Below are 27,413 nucleotides of genomic sequence, written 5' to 3'. Positions count from 1 at the left end.
CCACCAAGATTAAGCTCTCAAAACCTCAAGGGACTAGCTCACACCGCCACAACTCGCACAAAATCCATAAGTTCAAGAAAAAAACCGAACTAGAACCTAGAAACCCCTCTGATCTTCTTTAGGTGCTCTCCTTCCTCACACATCTCTGGAAAAGACAATGAAATGAAAGAAAAAGAAGCAAAAAGGAAAAAAAAGGACTAATATATGTGGGAAAAGGTCTTATCTTTTAATTTTTTTCCATCTTTCCTTTGTTTTGGTTGATTTTTTCTATGTTTTTCTTCGGTGTTTCCTCTATTTTTTGGTCCTCAGGAGTCTCAGTCAGGTGGGAGGCTTGGAGTGGCCAAATATGGAAGCTTAGAAGATGGCTTGGTTTTGTCAGAACCTTAGTTGTCGGGTTGCCACCGCAGCTGCTAGGGTTGGGGTGGGGACCTACCGGGCCGTCGCTAGGGGTGGGAGGAGTGGGGACCCACTTGCCATTGGGCCGCCACAGTGCCACTTGGATGTCGGGGTGGTCGGGTCACAGGGTAGGGGGTGGGGGTTGGGGGGCAGTTTTTGATGTAAATGAGAGAGAGAGGGAGAGGGGGTGGGGGGAGTGGGGACCCACTGGGGCGACCGCAGTGGTGTAGGTCGCTTGGGTGTCGAGGTGGCCGAATCATCGGATGGAGGTCGGAGGATATAAACGAATGAGAGAGAGAGAGAGAAAGATAGGGGGTGGATTTTGATGTAAACGAGAGAGAGAGAGGGGTTTAAATTTATTTAAATAAAAGATATTATTGGAGTGGGCTTGGGGCAGCGCGTACCATTACTTGTATTCGATCTAAACCCACTCTGGATATTTTTTCCAAAATCCATATCCATCTTGCATTTTAATTAGGTCAGATAAAATCCATCCCATTCGGATCAGGTCGAGCCAGGTACCTACCGGATTGAAAAAAATTACCATCCCTAATTGTAAGGATACTAACCAAATTGAGTCAGACCAAATATGTTTAACCCTGATCCTACTTTATTTTTATGTATGAGCAACTTGGACCTATTCCAATAGATAATTAGATCAGGTCAAGTCGGACCTATGGAGGATAATTTAGATCCAACTAATTGTTCGGATTGGGATGATATATGAATCAAACCCAACCCAAAATATTCGAATCTGGGTCAGGTTTGGGTTAGATCCAAGTCTATATTTATTTACCCATAATATTTCATGAAAAAAAATTATTCTTATTTTTGAATCAAATTAGAGTTTTGATTGCTGCAAAATTGTAAGCTAGTATGGCCAAAACTCCATTAATTAATGTTTATCCATACTGTAATTTGCTTTAAAAGGCTGATAATCTCAACAACTAGAGTTTCTTAATGCAACGAGATTAGTTCAATCACTTTTTTTTAATAGAAAAATAGAAAAATAATTTAGGTTGCTTTTTTTTGGTTCAATTTGGGTCTAATTAGATTGGTAGCTAATAAGAAGATGCAAAATAAAGTTACATAGTATGCAGATAAGGGTGGCTAAAGTTTATAAGATCCAAATTTGATCTGAAATATAGAGCCAATCTAATATTTGAACCTGACTCAGCTCCATGAGTCTTTAAGAAAGGGGCTAGGTCAAGTCTAAATGAGTCATATGGGTTATGGATCAACCCGATCTATTTTAAGTAGTTCATTTTGATCCATGGACCAAATTTCTCTATTTCATGCTCAAGCTGAAAAAGGATTTAGATTCTATTTCTAACTGCACCAAAATGATAAGTAGGTGCATGATAAATTGAATTATATCAGCCACTTCCACTAACCATAGACTTCCTAATTTTAACATTTAGTCTGTATGCACTAAAAAATTACGTTTTAAAAACTTTTTACTAAAACTTTGATAAATAAGTCTAGAAGATCCACAAGTAAATGATCATTTTGTTGCAGAAGTTTATTAAAAGAATGTTGGTAAACTGAGATGCATATCAAAATAATTAATAAGTGTCAATAGAGCAGAAAATATTTTATAAAATCATAATCTGATGGGATAATGACCCAATCATTTGAGCTGACTTGAGAATCGTTTGATCAAAAATATTTTTCAAATGATATTATAAAATTCTTGTATAAAATTCATCTATAATTAAATGAACTAAGATAATATCATTCTGAGGCTTGAAAGATAATCATGTTAGATTCAATGTTATCACTAGACAAGCTCATACCATAGATCAACGAGGCAACTCCACCATATGGTCATCTCCAACCCAACTAATCAATGAGTTAGTAGCGTTGATTCAGTTCCCATTAAAATCTAACTATGCCTTTTCCAATTTGCTAGACTTTCTGCATATAGACGAATCAAGAAGCACCATCCTTACATGCAACCAAAGGGGCCCTCACGAGTCCACTACCTACAATGTGCACACATAGGTGTGCACCATGCTAATTAGATTGTCTTATTTTTGTAGGCTTCATTCATGATGGCATTTGTCTTGGTGTTTGACCCACGGAAATGAGACGATCTTATTGATGTGGTGCATGGTTTGCTCTTACCCTGGAGGACAGGGGAAGCCTACCTACCCCATTCCAATAAACCTAAACATGTTTAACCTACAAATTTCCACACCTCAGAGGATAGAGACAATCACCACAAGCCCTTTTGAAAATCGTTCAAATGGACATATTAAACACGGCACCAAACAATGGAGTGCTTTATCGGCATAATTAAAAAAAATATTTATAAAAATAATTTAATTTTTAATTTATTTATTAAAATAATATAAATCATATAAAATATCATTGAAAATGACATTTTATGATTGCTACGTCATCATCCTTATCCATCCATTTTGTACATGGACGACGAAAAAATAAAATAAAATATAAAAAATAGATAAAAAAGTATGGTAATGTGACAATCATAAAATATTATTTTGAATGACATTTTATACGATTTATATTATTTTAATAAATAAATTTAAAATTAAATTATTTTTATAAATAAATTTTTTTTAAAATTTTTTAGATAAAACACTCCCGAACAACGTAACAAAAAAAAAAAAACACTGGCACCAGACTGGAGGCGTCTCCCCTTAGCTCAGACACTTGATGTGACAAAATGAGATTCGGACTTTTGTCCAGACCCAATCATCATCACCAGTAACTCCCCCGAGTTACAAGCACCCACCGCTCTCACTTTCAATTTTCCTCTGCTTGCAAGAAAAAGCCACCCACCACCATACCGACAACAAAAGAACATTATATTATGAAAAGCCCCAAAGTTACTCGTTGTTTTAAGCTTTGACCTCCTCAGGCTGACTGTTTTCTTGTTTTGAGATGATTATAATCCGTTCTGTCTTCTCATCTATAATTGTTTCTCTTTGTAATTATTTTTAATCCTCTTATAAAGTAGGGGTAGCTTTCTTCTACCTCCTAATTCGGTTAAAAAAAAAAGAAAAAAAGAAAAAGAAAACTCGCCCACGAAGCAACGTTTTCCCGGTTCCGAGTTCCAACGGTTCGCATCGATCTTTTTCGGGTGTCAAACTTCCGAAGCCTTTAATTAAATCGCCCGTCCGATATCCTCCAAGTAATCATTACTCCTCCTTGTCCTTTCGCTACAGCGGCACGCCGAACTCCAGAAATATAGATACAAAACTAGAAGAGAGAGAGTTCTTGGGTTTGGTTGGTGAAGGATGGCGAGGTATGATGGCTTGTGGCCGAAGAAGACTTTGATCGGCTTAGTGTTGGGGCAGTTCGTCTCGCTGCTCATCACTTCCACTGGCTTCTCCTCCTCCGAGCTCTCCAGACGAGGTCTTGCATCTTCTTTAGCTGATTTGATTTTGAGAAACGAAAAGAAGAATTATTTTTCCGCTCTAAATCAAGTATTCCTGCGTTTTAAGCGATTACTGTGAAAGTTTTGGATGTTTGTTGATTGGTTTATGAATTTTAGGCATCAATGCTCCGACGTCGCAGTCGTTCTTGAATTACTTGCTGCTCGCGTTTGTTTATGGTGCTTTCGTGATCCACCGGAAGCGACGGCTGCAGGTGCTGTGATCTCTCTCTCCCCTCTGTTCTGTTCTTCCCGCTTTCTTGATTCTTTTCTTCAAAATTTAATCTTAGGACATTGTTTTTGTTGGGTTTAGAGGCTAGTTGGCTCTGTATGACTCTACTTTGTTGGGTTTTCTTCCTTGATCGTAGAAAGCATACATCATAAGTTCTTCCCTTTTTTTTCATTTTATCGGTATTCTTATAGTTTTAATGATGTTTTCTTATCCTTTCAGGGGAAAAAAAAAAGTAATTTTTTTTTCTTTGATTCATGAAAGATTATGGCTTTACATCTTCGCTTTTTTTTTTTTTTTTTATTTGTTGGTTTCTTATGGTTTTGACGTGCATGAGATCCAATTAGCAGGGCAATCATTCGTTGCTCTTATTAATCTCATTCTGTTGCTATAACAGGGTGATCATTTGATGCATATGGCATGCATCATTAAAGCTTCGCCAACCTCTTTGACTAGTCCCAAGTGTGAACACATTCTCCATATTCTTGAAAGGAATATTCTGTATAATGGCATCCTATAGTGCTAGTTTTTTTCGTTGGAGCCCATATTGGATCCCATTGATCTCTGGTCTTAGTTAACACTCTCACTGTTTAGCACTTTCATTGAAGGCTTGTGCAAGTTTAATGTCTTCAGTCTCCTCCATCTTCACTATGTAGAAAGGAAAAAAAGATTATTCTCCTTTTCACATGCGTGATGCCTTTAGACATGTTTCGCATATGTTATCCAAACAACTCAGAGTAATGAATAATGACTTTATCCTATCACTTTATGGAAGGAATTATTTCATATAGATATGCTGATTCTCAACATCTTAAAGGTTTGCAAAGCTCACACACATTTCTCATCATATTTCATAATTTGGGGAGAATGAATGCTTTATGCGAAGCTTTGCTGATACAATCAAAAAATTCAAACTTGTTTCATGTAGAATGTTGGTGATCTCTTTTGCATTGGATAGTGCATATCAGACTCACAAGTTGAACTTTGTGACATTGTAGCTCCTGTCATATGGTATTTATGAATATTCTCCTGTTTGTTTTCTTGTACAGATAGATTGGTATTACTATCTGATGCTTGCAGTTGTTGATGTGGAGGCCAATTTTCTTGGTGAGTATCTGTTATATGATGGTCGTCAATGCAAGTTAGCTTTGACTGGATAACAGTGCTTTCCTGATGAAAAATCTGTCTAGTCATAAGACAAATATTCAGTTCCATTATACCATTGCTTAGGGAAAATGAGTTCAGGATTATGCTATAATGATTACCATTTCCTCTTCTTTGATGTATTAGATGAGGGAGCACATTCGAGTGAATCGTGTGCTTATGACAGGGAGTTAAAATTATTTTAATTATCATTGGTGCTTTCCAAACAACTCTTTTACTTGAAATTGATATCTAATCAACTCCAGAAAATTTCATTCTTGAATTGTTGTATCAATTGGAATATCGGTTCACTGCATCTACTTTATCTTCCAGATATTTGCTCAGTTTTCTAGCTTTAAGTGAAAACTCAATCTTCACATTTTATATGATTAGCTCCTTGCACCAGGAACGGCTTAAACATGGTTTTCTTATGTGCAGTGGTGAAGGCCTATCAGTACACATCTTTGACAAGCGTGATGCTTCTGGATTGTTGGTCAATTCCATGTGTCATATTTCTTACCTGGATGTTCCTGAAAACAAAATATGGACTCAGGAAGTTTGCTGGTGTGGCCATCTGTGTTGCTGGTCTTGTGTGTGTCATATTTTCTGATGTGCATGCAGGCGACCATGAAGGTAACTGGATGTTCTTTTATGTTAAAATTAGTTGCAATGTTTAACAATCCTATGCTCATAATCATAACTGACATTTTGTCCCCCTGTTTTAGAAAGATTATTGAGGACTTCCATATCTTGTGCTATAATTGGTAGTCTTAAGGTTCTAATCTAATCATTGGGTCTCCACTTTTTCTTTCAGATTTTTTTTTTCTTTTTGATGAAAGCTTTCAGATTTTTAGTTGGCAAATCAAAACTTCTGTTTTTTGTGGTTGCATATACCTTAATTTTGGTCAATGATAGGACTTAAATATTTAGAACCTTTTTCCTTGAAGCCTCACAAGCTACTCACTCATCCTTCAACTTTAATATCTACTGCCTAATCATCATAATTTGTATCATCTTCTATCTATTAGGATTTAGGATCATAGGTGATGAATTTCCATGTTTGAAAGCATCCCCCATCCAGTGTGTTTGGAATATTAAGGGCCTGTTGGGCATTGCTTTTGTTTTCTGTTTTTGTTTTCAAAAACACAAGAAGAAAAATGGTCTGGACTGAACAATATGTATGATGTAACCATTCTGTTTTTTGAAATTGTCTGTCAAAGCTTTTGGAAGCAAAGATTCACTGCTTTCAAAAAAGATGAAAATAAAAGCAAAGAAAAAGAAGTTTTATGCAAATGCTATCTTCAACATCAATCTCTATGTGGTTCTTCACTTATTTGTAGAGAACCAAAAACACAACTATGCCAAATAGGCCCTAAATTAATTCTATTTCTCATGCAGTGTAATCATGTCCACAAAGGGTGGTAATCTTATATGGGAATTGGATTTATTTGAGAGACATATTCCTAATCCTTTCTTTCAAATAGTTCAATATATTGAATTGCTAAGGCTTTGGGTCAAAGTATGACAACCATGTGAAAGTAAGACATTGTGACAAAGATATTTCTTCTTGAGGTTAAAGTAAAAGAGGAACTAAAAGGCTCTAAATTTCTTAATACAGTGTCTTTCCTTTTTTTTGAATAATTGAAGTTCAAAAACTAGATGTTAGAGTAGAGTATGCACTAAAATCCATTCATATGTAACTGTAAACATTATATGGATAAATACATGGTTCAGAAGAATTATCTAAGTGATTGCAGTGTTTTACCATAGAGAGGATCAAAAATTCCTAAGTGCTTGAAATATGTTTACATTTGTGGGTGAGGTTGGGCATCACACCTCTAAAGGTGCTGAGGTGTAAGTGACTACATATAGTTCCTCCAACAAGGTGATGACCTTACACTAGTATCCTAGTGTAAGTGACAAACCTGCTTGATAATCACTGTTTTGGATTGAGGTGTGGATCGAGTTGCATAGCTTGTAAGTGGTCTCTTGACCGGAAGGACAAGACACTTTATTGTGTACTCTGGATTTAAGTAAATTTGTGACCAAACCCATGTATCGATAATCATATCCTGGACTATACTTTTACAAGGAGCATAGTGATCAACTGGACTGGAATGTGAGTGAGGGCATCCAACATAAATTCTATCACATGGTATATCCCTATTAGGACAGAGACATGGTCAAATATATAAGACTTGAGCCTAGGCAGTTACCTAACTTGAAGTTTGAGAAATAATTGTTCAAATAAAATTTTATAATCATTTTTAAAAGGTTTCATGTAAATGGATTTTTTGTTAAAAAAGTATCCAACATGATCCAGGGTTTTAATGAGCTATGATGTCATATGACTATGGATATGGTAGTGCATTAGTTTTCAATGGTCATACGAGAATAGTGGAATGATTGGAGATTGAATTGCAATATAAACTTTGTTCAGGAACAATGTGACTAACTAGTCTCATCTTGATTCACTGATGATATAATAATTTGAAATGAGTTCCATACCCCTATGCCAGGCCATGTTGCTAATGTGTGATTATAGTGAACATGAAGGGAAAGATCCTTGTGAACAGAAATCTGAGTTGACCTATCCTAATAAGTATTTAGTGTCAAAATATCAAGAGCACAAAGAGAATATAGAGAATTCCAGAATTGCCTACCTCAAGGTGAGAATTCAAGTTGTATATATAGATATGATTTGTACACCAATATAGTAATTACAAATAAGGAAAAAATACAATTAATGCTAATCTACATTGGTCAAATAAAGACCAAAAAATCAAAAAAAAAAAGCTATCAATTAGAATCATTTTCAGCCTACAATTAGAGATTCCGGCCTACAATCAGAGATCATGTCTCCTTGACAAATATGCTGAAAATTTGATAATTTATATTGGTCAATTAAAGATAAAAAAATTAGAAAAATAAATGACTGTCAATTAGAAATATTTTAACGTGCAATCAAGGAATCGTGTTTCCTTGACACCCTTCTCAAATTGATATTGGGGAGTCAACCAGTAACAATTTGTTACTAAAGGACCAGTATCGATTGTGTTAGTTATTTTGACTCGATCAACACCCAATCGGTTATTACTTTTGAAACAAAGTCCTAAAAGAACTCTTTCGTTCGCTGTCTAGGGTTCAATTTTTTTTTTTCTGCCACTTCAAGAGAACATGAAGCGGTTCATGTCTTTGAAACTTCTCAAGCAGCGATTCATGTCCTAAGCTCCCAGCGGTTCACGACATCATGGCGTAGTGCCTCCTTTTATATTTTTTTTCTCTATTTTGTAGAAATACATATATTAAGAGAGAAATTTTTGGATGTATGGGGTTCTTGGAAAATTTTGTGAGTGCTTTTCCTCCATTATAATCTTGATAGTGGAATTGCTCGTCTTCGCCGTGGACGTAGGCACATTGCTGAACCACGTTAAATCCTGGTGTGCTCTTTTATTTTTTTTTTGCATTTTTTTTTCTTTTGGATCTATTTTTTGTCAATTTATTCCAACAAACTGATATCAGAGCTATTCTATCACTTGATGGATTAAGATGACAATGAAGTTCAAGATCCAAAAATCAGACAGGACCAACAGCTTTGCATTATGGCAAGTCAAGATGCGTGCTGTATGGATGTAGCAGGGATTGTAGAAGGCACTGTTGGGAAAGAAAAAGATGTTCGATTCATTGACGCTAGAGCATAAGGAGGAGATTGATGAGAAAGCTTTTATGGCAATACAGTTGTGCTTATTCGATGAGGTATTGCATGAGGTCCTGGATGAAAAGACTGCTGTAGGGCTATGGCTTAAGTTGGAGTCTCTCTACATGACAAAGTCCCTCACCAACAAGTTGTATTTAAAGCAACATCTCTTCATGTTGCGTATGGCAGAAGGACCTCTATTAAATCACATTTAGATGAATTTAATTCTATTATTATGGATCTCCGCTCGATAGATGTTAAAATCGAAGAGGAGAATGAGGCCTTTTACTATTGTGTTCTTTACCACCCTCTTAAAGAATTTTTGTATGACCTTCTTGTTTGGATGAGATGCATTGTGTCTTGATGATGTTAAGTCCTCTCTACTTTCAAAAGAAAGGATTGACATGCAGATAAGCAATGAGACAGGTGAAGCTTCAGGAGAAGGTTTGGTTGCTAGAGGAAGGTCTCAAGAAAAGGGTTTTGAAATAAAGGTACATCCAGGTCAAAGTCAAAGTATAGGAATCTGATTTGTGGTTATTGTAAGAAGAAGGGTCACATAAAAGCTAATTGTTTCAAGCTAAAAAATAAAGAACGATGGAAGAAGAACGATGACAAGCATCCATGTCAGAAAAGCACTAATACTGAGGTAGAAGCAAGTGTTGTAGCAGGAGAATCAGATGGTAGCGACATCATCTTCACAGCTACAGATAAGATACATGGACAAGATGAGTGGCTTATGGACTCTGCATGTTCCTATCATATCTGTACTCTTAGAGAGTGGTTCTCGACATACAAACCTCTTCAAGATGGAGTTGTAATGATGAAAAATAATGCCAAGTGTATAGTTATTGGTACTGGCATTGTTCATGCGAGAATGTTTGATAGAGTGGTGAGGACTTTATCACAGGTTCGGCATGTTCCGGATATGAAGAAAAATTGATCTCATTGGGCACTCTTGATGCTAAGGGCTTCAGGTATTCTTTGGCGATGGATTGATGAAGGTCGCTAAAGAAAATCTTATAGTAATGAAGGCCAAGTTGTCCGACTCATTGTATGTTCTACAAGGTTCCACAGTGATAGGTTTAGCGGTAGTGACTTCTTCCTCTATGTCAGATTCAGATAGCACTAGACTATGACATATGCGACTGGGCCATATGAGTGAGCATGGTATGATAGAGTTGACCAAGAGAGGTCTACTTGGTGGTCAGAGTTTTGAAAAATTGGACTTCTACGAACACTGTGTTCTTGGCAAACAAAAAAGAGTCAATTTTAAGATCGTAGTCCATTGGACAAAGGGTACTCTGGACTAACATTCATTCAGATCTTTGGAGATCCTCTCGTACTCCTACTCACGTTGGTGCTAGATATATGTTGACTTTTATCGATGATTTTTCTCGTAAAGTGTGGATGTTCTTTTTGAAAAGTAAGAATGAGGTATTCAGTTATTTTAAGTAGTGAAAGACTATGATTGAGAAGCAAATTGAAAAGAAGACAAGAGATTGAGAACCACAATGGTTTGAAATTCTGTTTGTTAGAATTTGAGGAATTCTGCAAGAAGGGATCGTCAGACATAAGACCGTTAGGCCTACTCCACAGTAGAATGGGTAGCCGAATGGATGAATAGGACTTTTTTAGAGAGAGCTCGATGCATGCCCTCTAATGCTGGCTTGCGAAGAGCTTTTGGGCAGAGACGATCTCTACAGCAAATTACTTGGTAAATCGATCTCCACAGTCGATACTTGATTGCAAAACTCCGAAGGAGGTATGTCTGGTAGTCCTTCTGATTATTCTAATTTATGAATATTTGACTGTCCTGTTTATGCTCATGTAAATGAAGGTAAGTTAGAATCCAGGGCTAACAAGTGCATTTTTATTGGTTATGCAACGGGGGTTAAGGGATATAAACTGTGGTATCCATAATCATCTAAATTACTTATTAGCAGGGATGTCACATTTGATGAGTTTGTTATATTATATCCTAATCTGTTTCTTCTGATAAGACCTCGAGTGCTAGCGAGCAGGTGGAGGTAGAGACCGATGGTATAGTTCAGTTATAGAATTCTTCTCAGTCAGAACAAGTTCAGTCATTAAACACCTCAATTAGAGAAATTCCACAAGTTGAGAGGCAGAGTATTGCTACAACTAGAACGAGGAGACAGATCAAATCACTACAGAAATATGGCTATGAGGATTTGATTGCTTATGCTCTTTTGGTGGCACATGATATAGAAGAAGATGGCGAGCCTTCTACATACAATCAAGCTATTTTTAGTGTCAGTTCTGCAGAGTGGTTAGTGGCAATGAATGAGGAGATGGAGTCTCTTCATAAGAATTGCACATGAGAGTTGGTAAAACTGCCTACAGGCAAAAGAATTATTGGCTGTAAGTGGGTCTTTAAGAAAAAGGACGGAATCTCGGGTGTGGAAGATACAAAGTACAAAGCTCATTTAGTTGCTAAAGGCTATAGTCAGATAGAAGGTGTTGACTTTAAAGATATTTTCTCACCCATCGTTAAGCATATTTCTATTAGTGTTCTTTTATCATTGGTAGCCATGCATGGTCTGTATCTTGAGTAGCTCGATATTAAGACAGTCTTTCTATATGAAGAACTTGAGGAGAAAATTTATATGAAACAATCGGAGGGATTCATTGTTGAAGGAAAGGAGGATCATGTTTGCCTATTAAAGAAATCACTTTATGGCTTGAAACAGTCTCCTCAATATGGTACAAGCGGTTCGACTCTTTCATGACAGGTCATGGATATTCTAGAAGCAAGTGTGACAGTTGTGTGTACTTTAAAAAATTTGCTAATGGATCTTTCATATATTTGTTGCTCTATGTCGATGATATGTTAATTGCTTCTAGCAACATAGTTGAGATAAATAAGTTGAAGGCATTACTAAAAAGTGAGTTTGAAATAAAAGATCTAGGTGCTACGAAGAAGATCCTTGGAATAGAAATTAAGAAGGACAGAAAAGCAGGACTATTGTATTTAACACGTGAGAAATACATAAAAAAATATCTTCGACATTTTGGGATGACAGATGCAAAGCCGATGAGCACTCTCCTTGCGGTGCACTTCAAACTTTCAGCCACGTTGTCACCACAGTCCAATGATGAATTGGAATACATATCACATGTTCCTTATTCCAGTGCTATTGGGAGCATTATGTACGTCACGGTTTGTACACGGCCAGACATCTCGTATGAAGTGAGTATGGTTGGCAGATATATGACCAACCCTGGTAAGACTCATTGGCAGGCTGTTAAGTGGATTCTGAGATACCTACGAGATACCACTAGCACTTGTCTGGAGTTTGGGAGGTGTAAGGATGGTGTGGTTGGATATGTTGATTCAAATTTTGCAGGTGATCTGGATAGGAGGAGATCACTTTCAAGTTATGTTTTCTCTATTGGTGGATGTGCAGTTAGTTGGAAAGCTTCATTGCAACCCATTGTGGCTTGTCTACAATCGAGACGGAGTATGTCGCTATGACAGAGGGTGTGAAGGAAGCTATGTGGCTACGAGGCTTATTTGAAGAGTTTACTTCTAGACGGGAGTCGATGGTTGTGTATTCAGACAATCAGAGTGCTATTCATTTGTCTAAAGATCAGATGTTTCATAAAAGGACAAAGCATATCGATGTGAAGTTTCATTTCGTTCGGGATGTGATTGAAAAATGCATAGTGACTGTTAAGAAAATTGATACTATCGATAATCCAGCTGATATAATGATGAAGCCTCTTGCAGTTGCTAAGTTCAAGCATTACTTGCACTTAGTTGGTGTCTATAGCACTTGAGGATACCCTTTGGGGTATTTTGGTGGAGATGAGTATTTTCAACTATTTTACATTTGCAAGTATTTTACTTTGAGGAGTGCATAGTGCATCTATGTTGTTCAAGTCAAAAGGTGGAGATTTGTTAGTTATTTTGATCCGGTCAACACCCAACCGGTCATTACTTTTTAAACAGAGTCCTAAAAGTACTCTTTCTTTCGCCGCCTAGGGTTCAGTATTTTTTTATGCCACTTCAAGAGGATGTGAAGCGGTTCACGTCTTTTAATTTCTTAAGCGGCGGTTCACGTCCCAGGCTCCAAGCGGTTCACAACCTCGCGGCGTAGCGCCTCTTTTTATATGTTTCTTTCTCTATTTTGCAGAAATACATATATTGAGAGAGAAATTTCTGGGTGTACGGGGTTCTTGAAAAATTTTGTGAGTGCTTCTCCTCCATTGTAATCTTAGTAGTGGAATTGCTCATTTTCGTCCGTGGACGTAGGCACATTGCCAAACCATGTTAAATCCTGATGTGCTCTTTCCCTTTCTTTTTCTTTGCATTTTTTTTAGATCTATTTTTCATCTATTTATTCCAACAGATTGTATGAGAGCATCTTTGTAAATATGTTGGCGACTTGATCTTTGGAAGGCACATATGGAGCTAAATAAGTTGTCGATCATAAGCATCATGTATATAATGACAATCAAGCTTAATATGCTTTGTTCATTCATGAAAAAGTAAATTCCAAATGATTTTAATGGCACTCATATTATCACCATGTAAAGGAGTAAGTGCTGATTGAGAAAATCCAAGTTCAGTAACAAGTTCATGTAACCATTCGATCTCAAAGTATGCTGAAGACATAGCTATGTACTTAGCTTCAATAGAGACTTTGGAGACCCTTTCCTCCTTTTTGCATTTCTAAGAGATAAGACTTTGCTCCAAATAAACACACCAACCAAATTTAAATTTGTCAGTATTGGGACAGCTATCCCGGTCCGCATCACCAAAGGCACGTAAGTTCATTGATGAATCTTGGAGAAAAAGGAGTCCATTATCTGGGGTACTCTTGAGATATCAAATAATGTGATGAATAATGGCTAGATGAAGGTGACGAGGGGAGGCCACAAACTGACTCACAACATTGATCGCATAAGAAATGTCGGACGAGTGAAGGTGAGATAGATTAAACAACTAACAACTCTCCTATAAAGAGTAAGATTAAGGAGTAGATTGCCCTCATGATTTCGAAGTTTGAGGTTCACTTCCATAGGAGCATTTATGGAAGATGCTTTTGTCATGTTGGTGAGCTTAATAAAATCTTATATATACTTATACTAATTAAGGAAGACTCTCTTTGGGGTCTGGTGGACCTCCAATCTAAGAAAGTAGCTAAGTAGACCAAGATCCTTCATATGGAATGTTTGCTTTAAAACCCATTGAATGTGCTGAATGCCGCTGTTATCATTTTTCATGATCAGGATATCATCAACATAAACAAGGAGAATAATGATTCCATATGTAGATTTCTGTGAAAACATTGAAGGATCGAACTTGGTCTAATTAAATCCTATTTCTAGAATAGTGCCTTTGAATTTGGCAAACCAAGCTCACGGAGCTTGTTTGAGATCATAGAGTGAGCATTGTGGATGACAAACAGAATTAGAGGAAGGTACATCTAACCTTTTAGGAGGTTTTATATAAACTTCTTTTTAGAAATATATTTTTAACATCCATCTGATACATGGGTCAACTGTACAAGGTAGCTAGGGCAATGGCAGTGTGGACCATAGTCATTTTAGCAATTAAAGCAAATGTCTCATGATAATCAATACCAGATTTCTGATGGTTTTCTAAGGCCACCAATCGAGCCTTGTATCTATCCAAAGTGCCATTAGATTTTAGTTTCATTGTGTAAACCCATTTGTAGCCAATAGGCCTAACATTAGGAGGAGACAATACTATCTCCCATGTATTGTTAGATATTAGAGTATTCAACTCTTCCTCCATAGCCTGCTTCCAACAATCCTCTTTAATAGCCTAAGAATATGAGTGAGAAACATAAATAGATGACAATGTAGACAAGTAGGTAGTAGAAGATGGAAAACCATGACAATCAGGTGGACGGCTTACACGAGATGAGTGATGAAGGATAGGTGCTTGAACATGAGAAGTAAGAGGGCTAAATGTCGGGACCTGGACTATTAAAGTGTCAACAAGGGGAGAAGGTTGAGCTCTTCATTTATAAATCAAATTAGTCTTAAAACGATCTATAGAAGAGCCATGAAAAAGATGCAAAATAGAAGAAGCTGAGGAGATATAGATCTATGAGTGTCAAACAAAAATTGATTTTCGCAAAAACTTGTATGTTGAGAAACATGGATCCATTTAATCCATGGATCATAATATCGAAAACCTTTTTGATTTGCTGCATATCCAAGGAAACCACATCATGTTGCTTGTGCAAAAAAATTATTTCATTCTAATGGACGAAGATAAACAAGGCAGACACACCCAAATGTATGTAGCATACCAAAATTTGGTTGTTTTTGAAACAAACCAAAATAGGGATATTCATTGTTAAGAATTGGGGACAACTATCTATTGATTAGATAAACAATAGTCCATGCTGCTTCATCTCAGAAAGTGGATGGGAGAGAAGCATCAAGCATAAGTGTGCGAGTAATATTAAGAATGTGTGGATGCTTTCATTCAGCAATCCCATTTTGCCGAAGAGTGTAGGGATATGATCTTTAAGAGATAATACCCTTGTTTGAAGAAAGGTTTGAAAGTCATTTGAGATATATTCCCCCCTGAATCAGAACATAAAATTTTGATGAGTTTCAAATTGATTTTCAATCATGGACACAAAGGCCTTAAAAGCAAAAAAAATACATCAGATTTATTTCTCAACAAATATAACCATGTAAAATGATTGTAGTCATCAACAAATGTGATAAAGTATCTGTATCCTGAACTAGAAATCACAGGATCGCACTAAACATTAGAATGTACTAGTTCAAAAGCTTTAATGGAGGTATGAGAACTATAAGAAAAAGGTAATTTCTTACTTTTTTTTTTTTCAAAATAACAGCTAGAACAAAAAAACTTTTTAGGAGTAACTTTATTGCTAAAAAGACTAGAATTAAACATTATTGTCAATTTTTGAAAATTTTGATGTCCTAACTTCCTATGCCACAATGTCCATAGTTGATTTGAATTTTTTCTATGAAAAACAAAACAAGCAAAGTTATTTTCAATAGCTTGAGTCAGAATAAAAAGTCATCCCTCCTTACGCCCCCTCACGATCACCTTCCCAAACTCCAGGTCCTGTATTAGAGAACCAGTAAGAATGAGATTTTACAATTATTGTCGACTAGTTGACCAATAGAGAGTAAACTAGTAGACAGTTTAGGAACAAGAAAAACATCTGTTAGATTAAGAGTGGGTGAAGTAATGTTACCAATTCCGATAATATCAAGACTTGTTTCATCTGCAATGTCAACTTTCAAAAGACCATTATAGGAAGACAAAGTTCGAAAATTAGTGGGTGAAAAAGTCATGTGGTTGGATGTAGAAGAATCAATATACTAGGACTTAGAGGATTGTTTACATGAAATTCCTATGGTAGATAAGACTAATTGAATCATTTGTTGAATGGACTCAACAGAGATTAAGACTGGACTGTTACAGAGGATTAGTTGTCCGCAAGTAGGGATCTGGATAAAAAGTCCCTAACAATTTAACATTTGTATGGAAAGCCCTTGATTCTTTAGTCTGAGGTTGGTGACGATATTCAATTATGATGTGTCCTTCTTTCTTACAATAATTGCAAAATTTCTTCTTGCAGTCTTTTGCAATATGTCCAAATTTCTTGCACAAGTAATATTGGACATTTTGAGGATCATGTGAGATGCACCACGAGCTGCAAAAGCCATCACTAAAGTTTCTCCGTGGTTCTCCTAATGAGCTTGAGAAAGAGTTATTTGTTCTTAATGCAATATTTTTTTAAAGCAATCTCCCAAGTTAGGAACCGGCTTTCAATTCATCAGATTAGCACGAACTGTCTCAAATTTAGATCTAAGCTTCATTAAGAATTGATCCCTCATTTTTTTCTTATAAATCTCTTATAGTGGGAAGAGATGCTGGGGATACGCTCTTATATATAATACAAGTATATTCAAGCCACAGATTCATAATACTCTTGGACAGTGTTACTTCCTTCCCATTATTTTCTATGGCGAGATTGTATTTCCTAGCATATTATCTTGATGATAGAGATTTTTTTAAAATTTCCACATTTTAGCAGTCAAGTCGTACATGCATAAATTTATGCCAATATGGGGTTCTACTGAGCTAATGATCTAACTCATAAGTTTTGCATTGTTTTTCTTCCACTTTTTTAATTCTTCAACTTTTGATTCTCTTGGCTTTATTTCAGTACCATCTACATAACCCCATAGTTCTTGCCCTATAATAAAATATCGCTGTGTAAATTTCCATAGTGAATAATTTTTTCCATTAAGGCAAATAAAAACAATAGCAAATTTATTTTGAGAATACATTTGAACCAAGATTCAATCAAATCAAGACGACCCCAAACAACCAATGAATTGAGTCTAATGTTGCTGTGAGAAAGAGAAAAAAAGAACGAATCAATCCAGAAATTTCAATCTTTGCTTCAGAGAATGCCGAACCAGTTGTTAGAGGCTGTTGTAGATGGTTTCCTTTGCTGGATTGGTTGCAGAGATAATCGCAGCAGAGAAAAAAGAAATCGTTGATGCACAGATGATCAGAAAAAAATTCACGGATAAAAATATCCCAAATTGAACTCATTGATTCAACCCAGTAGAGTTGCCATTGAAGATTTAGACCAACACTCAGAGGAACAGATCACTCAGGCTGAATAAAAAATCCAAACCAGAATAATTTGGGTTCTTAATGGGCAAGAGACCAGACAGAACAATACCCAAATGCAGAAATTTGTCTAAAAAATTTCAAAATCAAAATTATCCTAAGAACCTTGCTCTAATACCATATTAATATCAAGAGCACAAAAATAATTATAGAGAATTTTAGAATTGTCTACCTCAAGAAGAAAATTCTTGCCATATATATAGATATGATTTGTACACCAATTTGATAATTATGAAAAAGGAAAAGATACAATCAATGCTAATTTATATTGGTCAATTGAAGACCAACAAATCAGAAAAATAAATGGTTGTCAATCCAAATTATTTCCAGCGTACAATTAGAGGTTACGGCCTACAATCAGAAATCATGTCTCTTTGACAAATATGCTGAAAATCTGATAATTTATATTGGTCAATTAAAGACCAAAAAATTAGAAAAATAAATGGCTGTCAATCAAAGTATTCCAGTCTATGATCAAGAAATCGTGTTTTCCTTGACATTTAGCACGTGCCTCTATCTCCAAGTCAATTGAAATCATTTTCAAACTAATTGTTCTCTTAATAGATAATTTTTAATTGGATCAAAAAAGGTCTAGATATGATTGGAGAATTAATTAAACTCTAATTGAGCTAAAGAAATAGCCTAAGTATAGGTTTAGGCTTGGTCTGGACAAGAAAAACTTTATGGGCCTTGACCTAGGCCAATTTGAAGGGCTTCCAAGTAGTGGGCAGCCAACCATGTGGGGCCACCCCTCCTTTCCCTCTCTTATGCACCACATAATGGTGCAACCCCTTTGGGAGTGTGACATCACATGGGAGGAGCCACCCAAGTAAGGCCTCCCCTCCTTTCTTCTACCTAAGTTCAATTAGAACTATTATGAGGTGACCCAAAGAAATGTCGACATCTCCTCCTTTATATATGATAGATCAGCAATGGTAGCCATAACAAAAGCGGAAGAGATGATGGTGGCATATTAAGTGATCAGTAGCTCTGATAACATGTTAAAATAGAAAGAGAGAGAGAGAAAAGGGGCTTTATTATCTTTGTTTCAATCACACTGGGTACATCTCAAGGATTATATATACTAGTGCACATAGTCCATAAAAAAAATAATATTAGCTGATACAGAATCATACTAACAAAGAAAAATTAACAAAGGAAAATGTTATGGGATCATGCCATTAAAGGAAAATATTATGGGTTGTGATATGATCTCTAAAATCATGTGATCATCTAGAATCATGTGATCATTTAAAATCATGCTAACATGCTAAAATATTTGCGTAAGAAGTGGAAAACAAGAGAGAAACCCTAGTGTGAGAAAAGGGTGGTGGAGAAGAGGAAAAACAAAGGTGCATGGGAGAGTTCCTAGAAGAGGCACCTCAGCTTGGCATGAGAAAAGGGTGAGGTGCATGGGAGAAATCCGAGCGTGAGGAAAAATAAAGGGGGAGAGCGAGAGGTAGGGTGGCTAGAGATTTTCTTCTCCAAGTAAAAGAAGAAAAGAGAGGAAGAGAGGTTCAAGATTTTCTTGCGGACCATCCCCTTGGCCTGCAATTGCTGGAGATTCAAGACTAAACAAAGCCTTCAAAGATAGAGCACGTGGATTGAAGTGGCCATGGGTAGTAATTCTTAGAGAGTTGTATGCGTTCACGACCTCAGTCATTCCCTAGAGGATTGAAACAATTTCAGATTTATCATTATGGAAAGCTATAAATATTTTAAATGCTGTATGCATGCTTTTTATGCAGAAATATCATGAACAAATATTTTGATATTCCACTGCAAGTCTCTAATATTCATCTACATGCCCATCACTAGATAATGTATATATTCACAATATATGTAATATTAACTTCCGCATAAAATTGTTGTCAAAACTATATAAATAAAAGAACATATAGAAGAGAAATACTGTAAAATATTATGTAGTACCTTTTCATGGCTTATTTAATTTTTATTTTTTTAAGATTCTGTTAAAACTTTTCTTGATTTTTTTTATCAAAATTCCAAACTTGGAGCTGAATTTTCAAAACTATCAAAAACTATAGAAACACAATTTCATGGGCCCAGACAAAATTGAAACTGAAACTGAGTTTTTGGACCTTGCTCGTTACCTTGAGCCATTTGTGTCTTGGTTATGCCTTCACTTGCTAAGCCACTTGTGAGGGTGTTGAGGTGTTTAATCTTGATACATGTTGTTGGCCTCTTCTTCAACCACCTAAGCTTTGGGGTTCTAGTATTAGTTAACATCTTTATTGGAGATTTCCTTGTCTGTTGGAAGGCCAAGAACTATGATGCCATCTCTTGCAGTCTTCCTCAAGTGTCCAACTGTCATGTCATGGCTGCTACTTCTTTAATGATTGTTTAGCTTTGTCATCTGTTTATTGATATGTGAGTTACCGTACATTCCCATATTTTGTTCATAAACTGTGAACAATCTTGTGTTAAGTGAGCTACAACAATTATGGATATCCCTTGCCCTAACAAGATATGCTAATTTCCTGTAAACTTTGTAAATTATATTAAACGAGGTTTTATGCACCGTCACAGCACCCAAAGCAGCAGTTGACTGGCATGGGTGTGCTGAGTTCAATATGTTTGGTTATTTATCCTCTCTATCCAGCTGAATCCTTTTTTTTTTTATTAATTGGTAAGAATTTATAGAGAGAACATATACCCTGAATTTCCACCTGAAAAATCAAAAGCTAGTTCATCTATGATAAAATGTAAAAAGAAGGCTTTTAACATTTACAGTCAAAACCTTCTATTGACTTGTTTCAATTGGGAACGATTCGCACCACCATTATTTCCATTACCTGTCACTTCTCCTATGGCATATGTTTACTAATCTCCATAGTCCATATAATCCTATAAAACACCTTTTGTTCCTTGATCTCCACTAAGGTACTGGTTGTGGCACTATGATTTGATGACAAATTCGATATATACATTGGATATAATGCTTAAGTTGTAGATTGATTGCATCTTCCAACATTTTTCTTTTTCTCATGTTGATCAAATCAGAGCACCCGTTTCTTTCAACTTATAAATCTAATAACAGATTCTGATGTCTCTAAATGGATTCACAAGTTTATTTCCTTTATAAACTCATCAAACTGATACAGGCTATCTTACACTCTACACAAGCTAGTAGGAATACCCAAGTCATAGAGCAAATTATGATGCATGCACCTATGTGAAACCTATGTTTACTAGAACAATGTGTATGCTTAGCTGCAAGTAGTGTCTAGAGTCTGGTCCTTTTTTCTTCAGTATTGCTGTAGAAGTATAGTAAATTGGTCTGTTTTTCATGTTAATTATTATCTAACATGCCATTATGATGTATATTTTAGTACAATAGGTAACAGATGCATTTTTTTTCCTTCTCTCATATTTTGGCCCCTTTGTAATTGCTTACAGCGGGGAGCAACCCTGTGAAAGGAGATATGTTTGTCATTGCTGGGTCAACACTTTATGCAGTTAGTAATGTTAGTGAGGTATGTAAATCAGAAAACCATCAAGATTGTGGTAATGGTGAACATTATCTAATATTGCTTACTTGCAAGCTTTTTCATTAACATGGCCTCTTGAACAAAGCAAAGTTGTAGCTTTTTTTGCCTAATTCTTTGCATGAATTAAATGTTTACAGAGTTGCTCAGTATTTACAGAAGCTTTCTGATACCTTTTCTTTTCTAAAGGTATCTGATAAAATTGTAAGGAGCCATATGATTAGCTTTAAACATGATCTACTGGATGCCAATATTATAGTTAGTTGAGTTGTTTGTTAAAAGTGACATTATTTGGCACAATTTTTTTATCATATCACATTTTTTTTCTCAAGAGTTGCTCAGTTGTCAAGTATTAGTGTGGCTCCAATATATTATTCTGCTACTATTTTATGACAATCTACAAAATAAAATAAGCATTTCCTTTGAAGTTGTTGTTCTCGCTTCCTGTTAACATTAGCCAAAATCATTGCTTCTCACATATGGGACTTAACATCTCGGCAACATTCTCCAGGAGTTACTGGTGAAGAAGGGGGATAGAATTGAGTTGATGGCAATGCTTGGCACATTTGGAGCTGTTATCAGCGCCTGTCAAATGTATCCTTGACATTTCAATGAATAAAGTGATATCAGTGGAGGCTTGTTTACCCCACACGTTTTATGTCACTCACTGAAGCATGTTCATAGAAAGCTTGCATCCACGCATAATCTTTGGATGAATATTAAGACATAACTTTGAAACATAACTAGTCATCAGATAGTTGCATCTCCATGTCATTTAAGATCACGCTTCAGAGCACCAATGTTTTTTTTTGGTGTGTGTGTGTGTGTATGTGTGTGGTAGCATTACAGATATAAGATATCAGGTAAATAGGCATAGGCCATGTAGCTAAATCCTGATTAGTTTGAACAATCACAATCTGATCTTTCCACATAAGCTTGAGGATGTGCTACACTAATGAGCAGCCATATTAATTTATCCGTCCTCTTTGTGCAGATAATCATATAATCTCATATTCCTTTGGAGTTCTTAAGACACTGCCTGAAGCATTAGTTGAATTTATTTGTGTCAGCAATCGAGCACCTTTTTTTATTTCTCTAAGAAGAGGACCTTTATAGAGAAATGAATTCTTATGTCTTTGAGAAAATATAGAATTTTATATAAAATTCTGGAAACTAAAGAGGTGGATATGTGTGAAATCCTGGAAGCATAGGACAAAGTCTGGAGTTAAAAAGGGGACAAAATGATGGGAATCTAATTAAGATGGTATGAGAATTTGCCACAGATATCTTAGGGGGATGAAGCAAGGATAGGGGCTTGGCATTTTGTTAAAGAGGGGCTAAGGAAAGTGAGGAAAGCAGCAAAAAATTGCAATGAAAGATTTGGAAAAGCTGGAAAGAAAGTCCTAGATTTGACATGATCGTAGATTGTGGAATGCATAATCATATATTTAGGAAAATGTTACATCTGAGAAGGGTTATAGAATTTCATACGACAAATTTGGTACCAGTCAAATCTGAATCATGTTAGGCAGCGTAGTTATAAATTGTATTATCATTTTTATCTGAACTCTCTGTCTTTTGTGGAAGATCTCAAAGTTCACAACCATATGACCATGTTATGAATAAAAGGGTTGCAGAGCCTTATGAGATTCGAATTCACTGTCTCACATGCTGGTTTACATTTTTTATGAACTGCATTTTTTTTACCCCTGCTTTAGGGATGACATAGGTACTTGTATTATCTTTCTTGTCTAGACTCTTTCCAAGTCTAAGAGAATATTGGAGGGCTATTCCTTAGTTCCATGACCTTAAACTGTGACCAATAATGTTAATTTCCCTATCTACCAACTAGCTGTTTAGACTTAATTATATAGCTTCTCCTGCCTAGCTTTGTACTAACCAGGAATCTGGAACCAATTTCTTGAAGTTGATGTTTGGTTGACCACTGTTTGAAAATCCTTGTTCCTTCATATAACCTTCACAACGTTCAGTTAAAGTTCCATAGTTGATAGTTGACACCATGTTTGATGAGAAAAGATTTGGATGGTCATGATTATGATGATACCTCATTCTGTTGAGTAATATTCTTAATCTTTTCTTTTATTTTTTTATTAATTATTATGTTTAGACTGATTTAATGTTTATACTGGAGTTTAAGTTCAGATGAACTGGGTTTTCATGGGAAGCCAGTCTGTAGAGATAAAGTTCATGAATCATGAATGATAATTATTGCTTGGGTTTTCAGTTAATGTGATACAAAGATATTCTGAGATAATTGTCGTCTTTTAATTTTCATAAGCTAAGCTCAATATTTTCCTTCCTTAATCAATCTCCCAGAAGCATACTTGAACGCAATGAGCTCAAATCTATCCACTGGACGGCTGGTGCAGTATGCCTCTCTCTCTCTCTCTCTCAGACAAAGTGATTTTGTGCGGTTATCACTTTTATTTCTTAATTACTCTTGCTGATTTCACTCATTTCACATTTTTGATATATCTACTCTGTTTGCATATGTGCATCTTTTCTTATGCTGGTGTTTTAAGCATATATGATGATTTTACATGTCATACTTTGTATGGTTAATAAATTTTCTCCGAACACGAGTTTTTGTAACTCTAGTAAAAATTCTCAATTCTACTTATCTTGTTTAGCACATTGAGTAGTTCACACCTGCAACTTGAACAGGTTCTTAGCAAACTGTCAAAAACAGTGGAATAGTATGAAATATAAAGATATTCTAGACTGCTTTTAGATAGTTAATAAAACAATAAGCTAAGATGGACTGGTATTCATCCGAGAACCTTCCTCCTTCTCATTGGATGGACATGGCACACTTATTGCTTTCTATTTCCTTTACCAGGATTTAAGGACGAACCTAATCCAGCCAAAAAAGATCTCATTGCTGTTATGATGTAAAACAATTCATAACTTTTCATAAATTTAAACAAGGAACTGCACAGCTGCCTCCACAGTTCAAGGATTGGTGTCTACTAGCTACAGGTAAAGAGACAATAATAAAGTGGACCTGCATAACCACAATGCCATTTGTTTAGTTTGGACTAAGGATATGAAAGAAAGGATCGGATCATCATGCTTGGAAGATGATGTGGGAACAAACTTGAGGTCATCCATGACAGTTGTCGTGTGATAATTGCCCTGTATAATATCTCCAACTATCTAATAACATAGGAAAATATTTTTAAGCTACTTGCTAAGCCTTATTTGTTTGAACTTCAGGATTATTAATGATACATACATCTAATCAAGTAGCTATTCTTTGCTGCCACTAGGCCCCTGCTAGAGCCCTCAATTCTTTTCTGAAGTATCCCTTTCAAATCCTTGTCCTTATCCATATCCACAATATCCTATTCCCAAGCTGTGCAAGAACTAGATGCATAATTATAAAAACTGTATTCCATTTGACAGTGATAAGCATCAATATGGCTGCCTATTGTACCTCTTTACTCTGCAACTGCTACACCATTACCTTTCCGCAAACATGAGAAGGTACAGTAGAAAATGTCCTCACAATTGTATATCTATTTCATTCTAGTACTGATCTTGCTCAGACTACAATATTTTCATTAAATGTTTAATGAAATATACCTTTTTTCTGAGTGAGTTTTATACAAAAAATCCAAAATAAACACAAGATTTAATTTTTCTGTTTCACAAATTTGAATGGGAAACCAAGACATGGTAATCGATGTATCTGTATTGTTGAGGTCAAACAAATCGATGTAAAATATGAGAATAACAGATTTAAACTAATACATTGTCGAATGGATCTTTCTAAAGAAATTTACTAATCTTATTGTTCTAGTTTGGAGTTGTTGGTTGAAAAGAATTAAAGCCAAAGACCATGGCAAGCACATGATTCAGATTTTCAGTGGATTACGTTTTAGTAGAATGTGGTCAACATGCTGAATTTGACCTTTTACTAACACAATGCATACATTTCTTAGGTTATTGTTGTTTCTGCGTACTCCATGATATAGTTCGATTATGTTGATCAGCTTAAAAGAATGATGCTTTATCTTGCTGGATATATTTGTACACTTAAATATGCATGTAATGGATGTAATGTATCATTCTAAGTTTGCAATTGCAGGAGGGCAGTATTTATTTTATCTGTATGATAGTCTGATTATATGGTTGCACCCATCATCCATTAGAATCTAGACTTATGAAGGAGCTTATATATTCATAATTTGTTGAACATAAGTACTGTTGTCTCTAACTATGCATGCCAGTGAGATTTTCAAATAAAAAAACTTGGGAGCTTATATATTCATAATTTGTTGAACATGTGATTTCAGGTGCTACCATTTCTTGGGTTTGCATTAGCAATGTTCTTGTTTTATTCTACAGTACCTGTCATACTCAAGGTATGCTTAAGATTGTGTATGGATTTCATAATGCCATTGATCTATCATATAAGCAGAAGTTTTAACACATCATTTTTTTTTCAGCAACATAGATAAAAGGTTTTCCCACAACTTGTTTCCAGGAATATTGTTATAAGATACTAATTGAATTTGCTTTTATATCTAGTGTTCTTTCTTCAGCCCACCAGATTGCATTTAGCAACCAGTAACTTAGGTTTGAAATGGTTGGATGTTCTCTCCTTTATTTATTTATTATTATTATTATTTTTTTTTTTTTTTGTGGCGGTGTGGGTGATAAGGTCAAAAAAAAGATTATACCTTAGACCATGCTCATTTTGCAATCCTTTGGGACAAGCATATATTTTTCTAGCAGCAATCCTTGATTGGACAAGTCTATGTAGTCTGTGATGTTATGTACATGTCTTTCTTACCAGTTGTTTATTTTAGTTTATTTTATTTAGAGAAATATGGTAGGGGTTGCCTGTCACTAGGGTTTGATTCCTGGTCATCTCCAGAGTGGAGAGGGATGCCACCATCTGATATTGTCTTTCCTGCCAGCTGAGCATAACTTCTCCACGAATGTCCTATGGAATGTGATTTCGGGCTCCTGTTTAAACCCAAATCAACTTGACTTTTGCTGCTTCTTTGATAAAATTATCGTTATTTATCGAAGGAATAAGTAGAAATGCACAAGACTGACAAATTATAAATAAGTAGAAATGCACAAGTCTGAAAAATTATTCTCTAACTCACCCCTTTTCATTCACTTAATAATTTATCTTTTTTCTTTGTCCTTCCTGATCACAAGATAAGTGGATCAACAATGCTAAATCTTTCACTGCTGACGTCCGACATGTGGGCTGTTCTAATACGCATCTTTGCTTATCATCAGAAGGTTGTAGACCAATCCCTCTGATATGCATAACAATTATTAAGATTAAAAGTTCAATGAAGTGAAATTTGCATCCTTCAGGTTGACTGGATGTACTTCATAGCTTTTGGAGCTGTTGCAGTTGGTCTCGTGATTTATTCTGGGTAACCACCTACCATCTAAGTATTCACCTCTATCAAGTCTTCATGCAAGACAGAATTAAACCATTTTATGCTTCTTTCAATGCAGAGGCAACAAAAAGGATGAAAACATAGCCCAAGTTGCCGAGGCCAAGGAAAGGGATGAAGAGTCTGGGTTGAACAATCTGGTTCAACAATCTACTACCACATCCAGGGACCTAAGACCTGGAGATGTTAACCAACAGTGCTCAACTTCTGGTGGCGTGGCTAAATAGATTCTCACTGTAGTAAATAAGTTTGCCAAAGAAGCTTGGACTATGCATGAAGATAATGACTGTGGAGGCCGCTATGGTATGGTAAGGATCCTTACTAACCATCCATCGATGTGGAGCGGATAGCAGTCGCAGCAAAGGCTGCTGTTGAATTATAAAAATAGTTAGCATTTCTGAGGAAATGGATTGTGCCAGTTGTATGATTTAAGATCTAACACATCTGCTGCATTCCATTTTCTTTTCCTGGCTGGCCACCATGCTGATAGCTACATTATGAGTTTATAACTTTATTGTATGGTACATATAGCATAATGTTTCTTGCACAGTTGATCTGGCTTTTAATATACTTATTTTTACTTATCCAGAAGGGGAAGGGAAGAAAGATCACTATTGTAGTTATTTCTGTTTTATGGGTTCAAGATCTGAGGTTTATTATATTGATATCTTTACACTTAAATTATTGTTAGAACAAATGAGGCCTATTAGATTTTCTTAAATAATGTCCTCAAACTTACCTTCAAATGTGCCATCATTTTTGAGACCTATAAATTTCTTTGCATTCATTGTACAATCTTTCAGAGCTCCATCAGTCTTTTTTTCCTTTTTTAGTTACTACAACTACTTTTCTCTGGCTTAGCCAGAGTTTATAATATTCTTTATCATTCTGTCAATG

At 35.8% G+C, this 27,413-nt stretch overlaps 1 protein-coding gene across 1 annotated transcript; it reads left to right on the top strand.

Annotated features, from left to right (window-relative positions):
* The first annotated feature begins 3,538 nt into the window (after positions 1-3,538).
* LOC105051960 (uncharacterized) lies at positions 3,539-27,100 on the top strand. Its single transcript, XM_010932621.4, has 11 exons — positions 3,539-3,780; positions 3,920-4,014; positions 5,078-5,135; positions 5,610-5,804; positions 20,981-21,057; positions 21,581-21,663; positions 23,407-23,458; positions 25,389-25,457; positions 26,266-26,352; positions 26,431-26,492; positions 26,578-27,100. Exons 1-11 carry the CDS (start codon positions 3,663-3,665, stop codon positions 26,741-26,743), a joined length of 1,062 nt encoding a protein of 353 aa, XP_010930923.2. The 5' UTR covers positions 3,539-3,662; the 3' UTR covers positions 26,744-27,100.
* The last annotated feature ends 313 nt before the right edge of the window (positions 27,101-27,413 follow it).

This window comes from Elaeis guineensis, chromosome 8 (assembly GCF_000442705.2).
Source record: "Elaeis guineensis isolate ETL-2024a chromosome 8, EG11, whole genome shotgun sequence".
Classification (NCBI taxonomy): domain Eukaryota; kingdom Viridiplantae; phylum Streptophyta; class Magnoliopsida; order Arecales; family Arecaceae; genus Elaeis; species Elaeis guineensis.
This window is presented reverse-complemented; position numbering and strand designations above follow the sequence as displayed.

What these genes read in the sequence shown, in the direction of transcription:
- LOC105051960 (XM_010932621.4), top strand. Translation starts at nt 3,663, where the DNA reads ATGGCGAGGTATGATGGCTTGTGGCCGAAGAAGACTTTGATCGGCTTA. An exon ending in TCCACTGGACGGCTGGTGCA is followed by an intron (nt 23,459 to 25,388) that starts GTATGCCTCTCT and finishes ATGTGATTTCAG; the next exon opens with GTGCTACCATTTCTTGGGTT. An exon ending in CAGTACCTGTCATACTCAAG is followed by an intron (nt 25,458 to 26,265) that starts GTATGCTTAAGA and finishes CCTGATCACAAG; the next exon opens with ATAAGTGGATCAACAATGCT.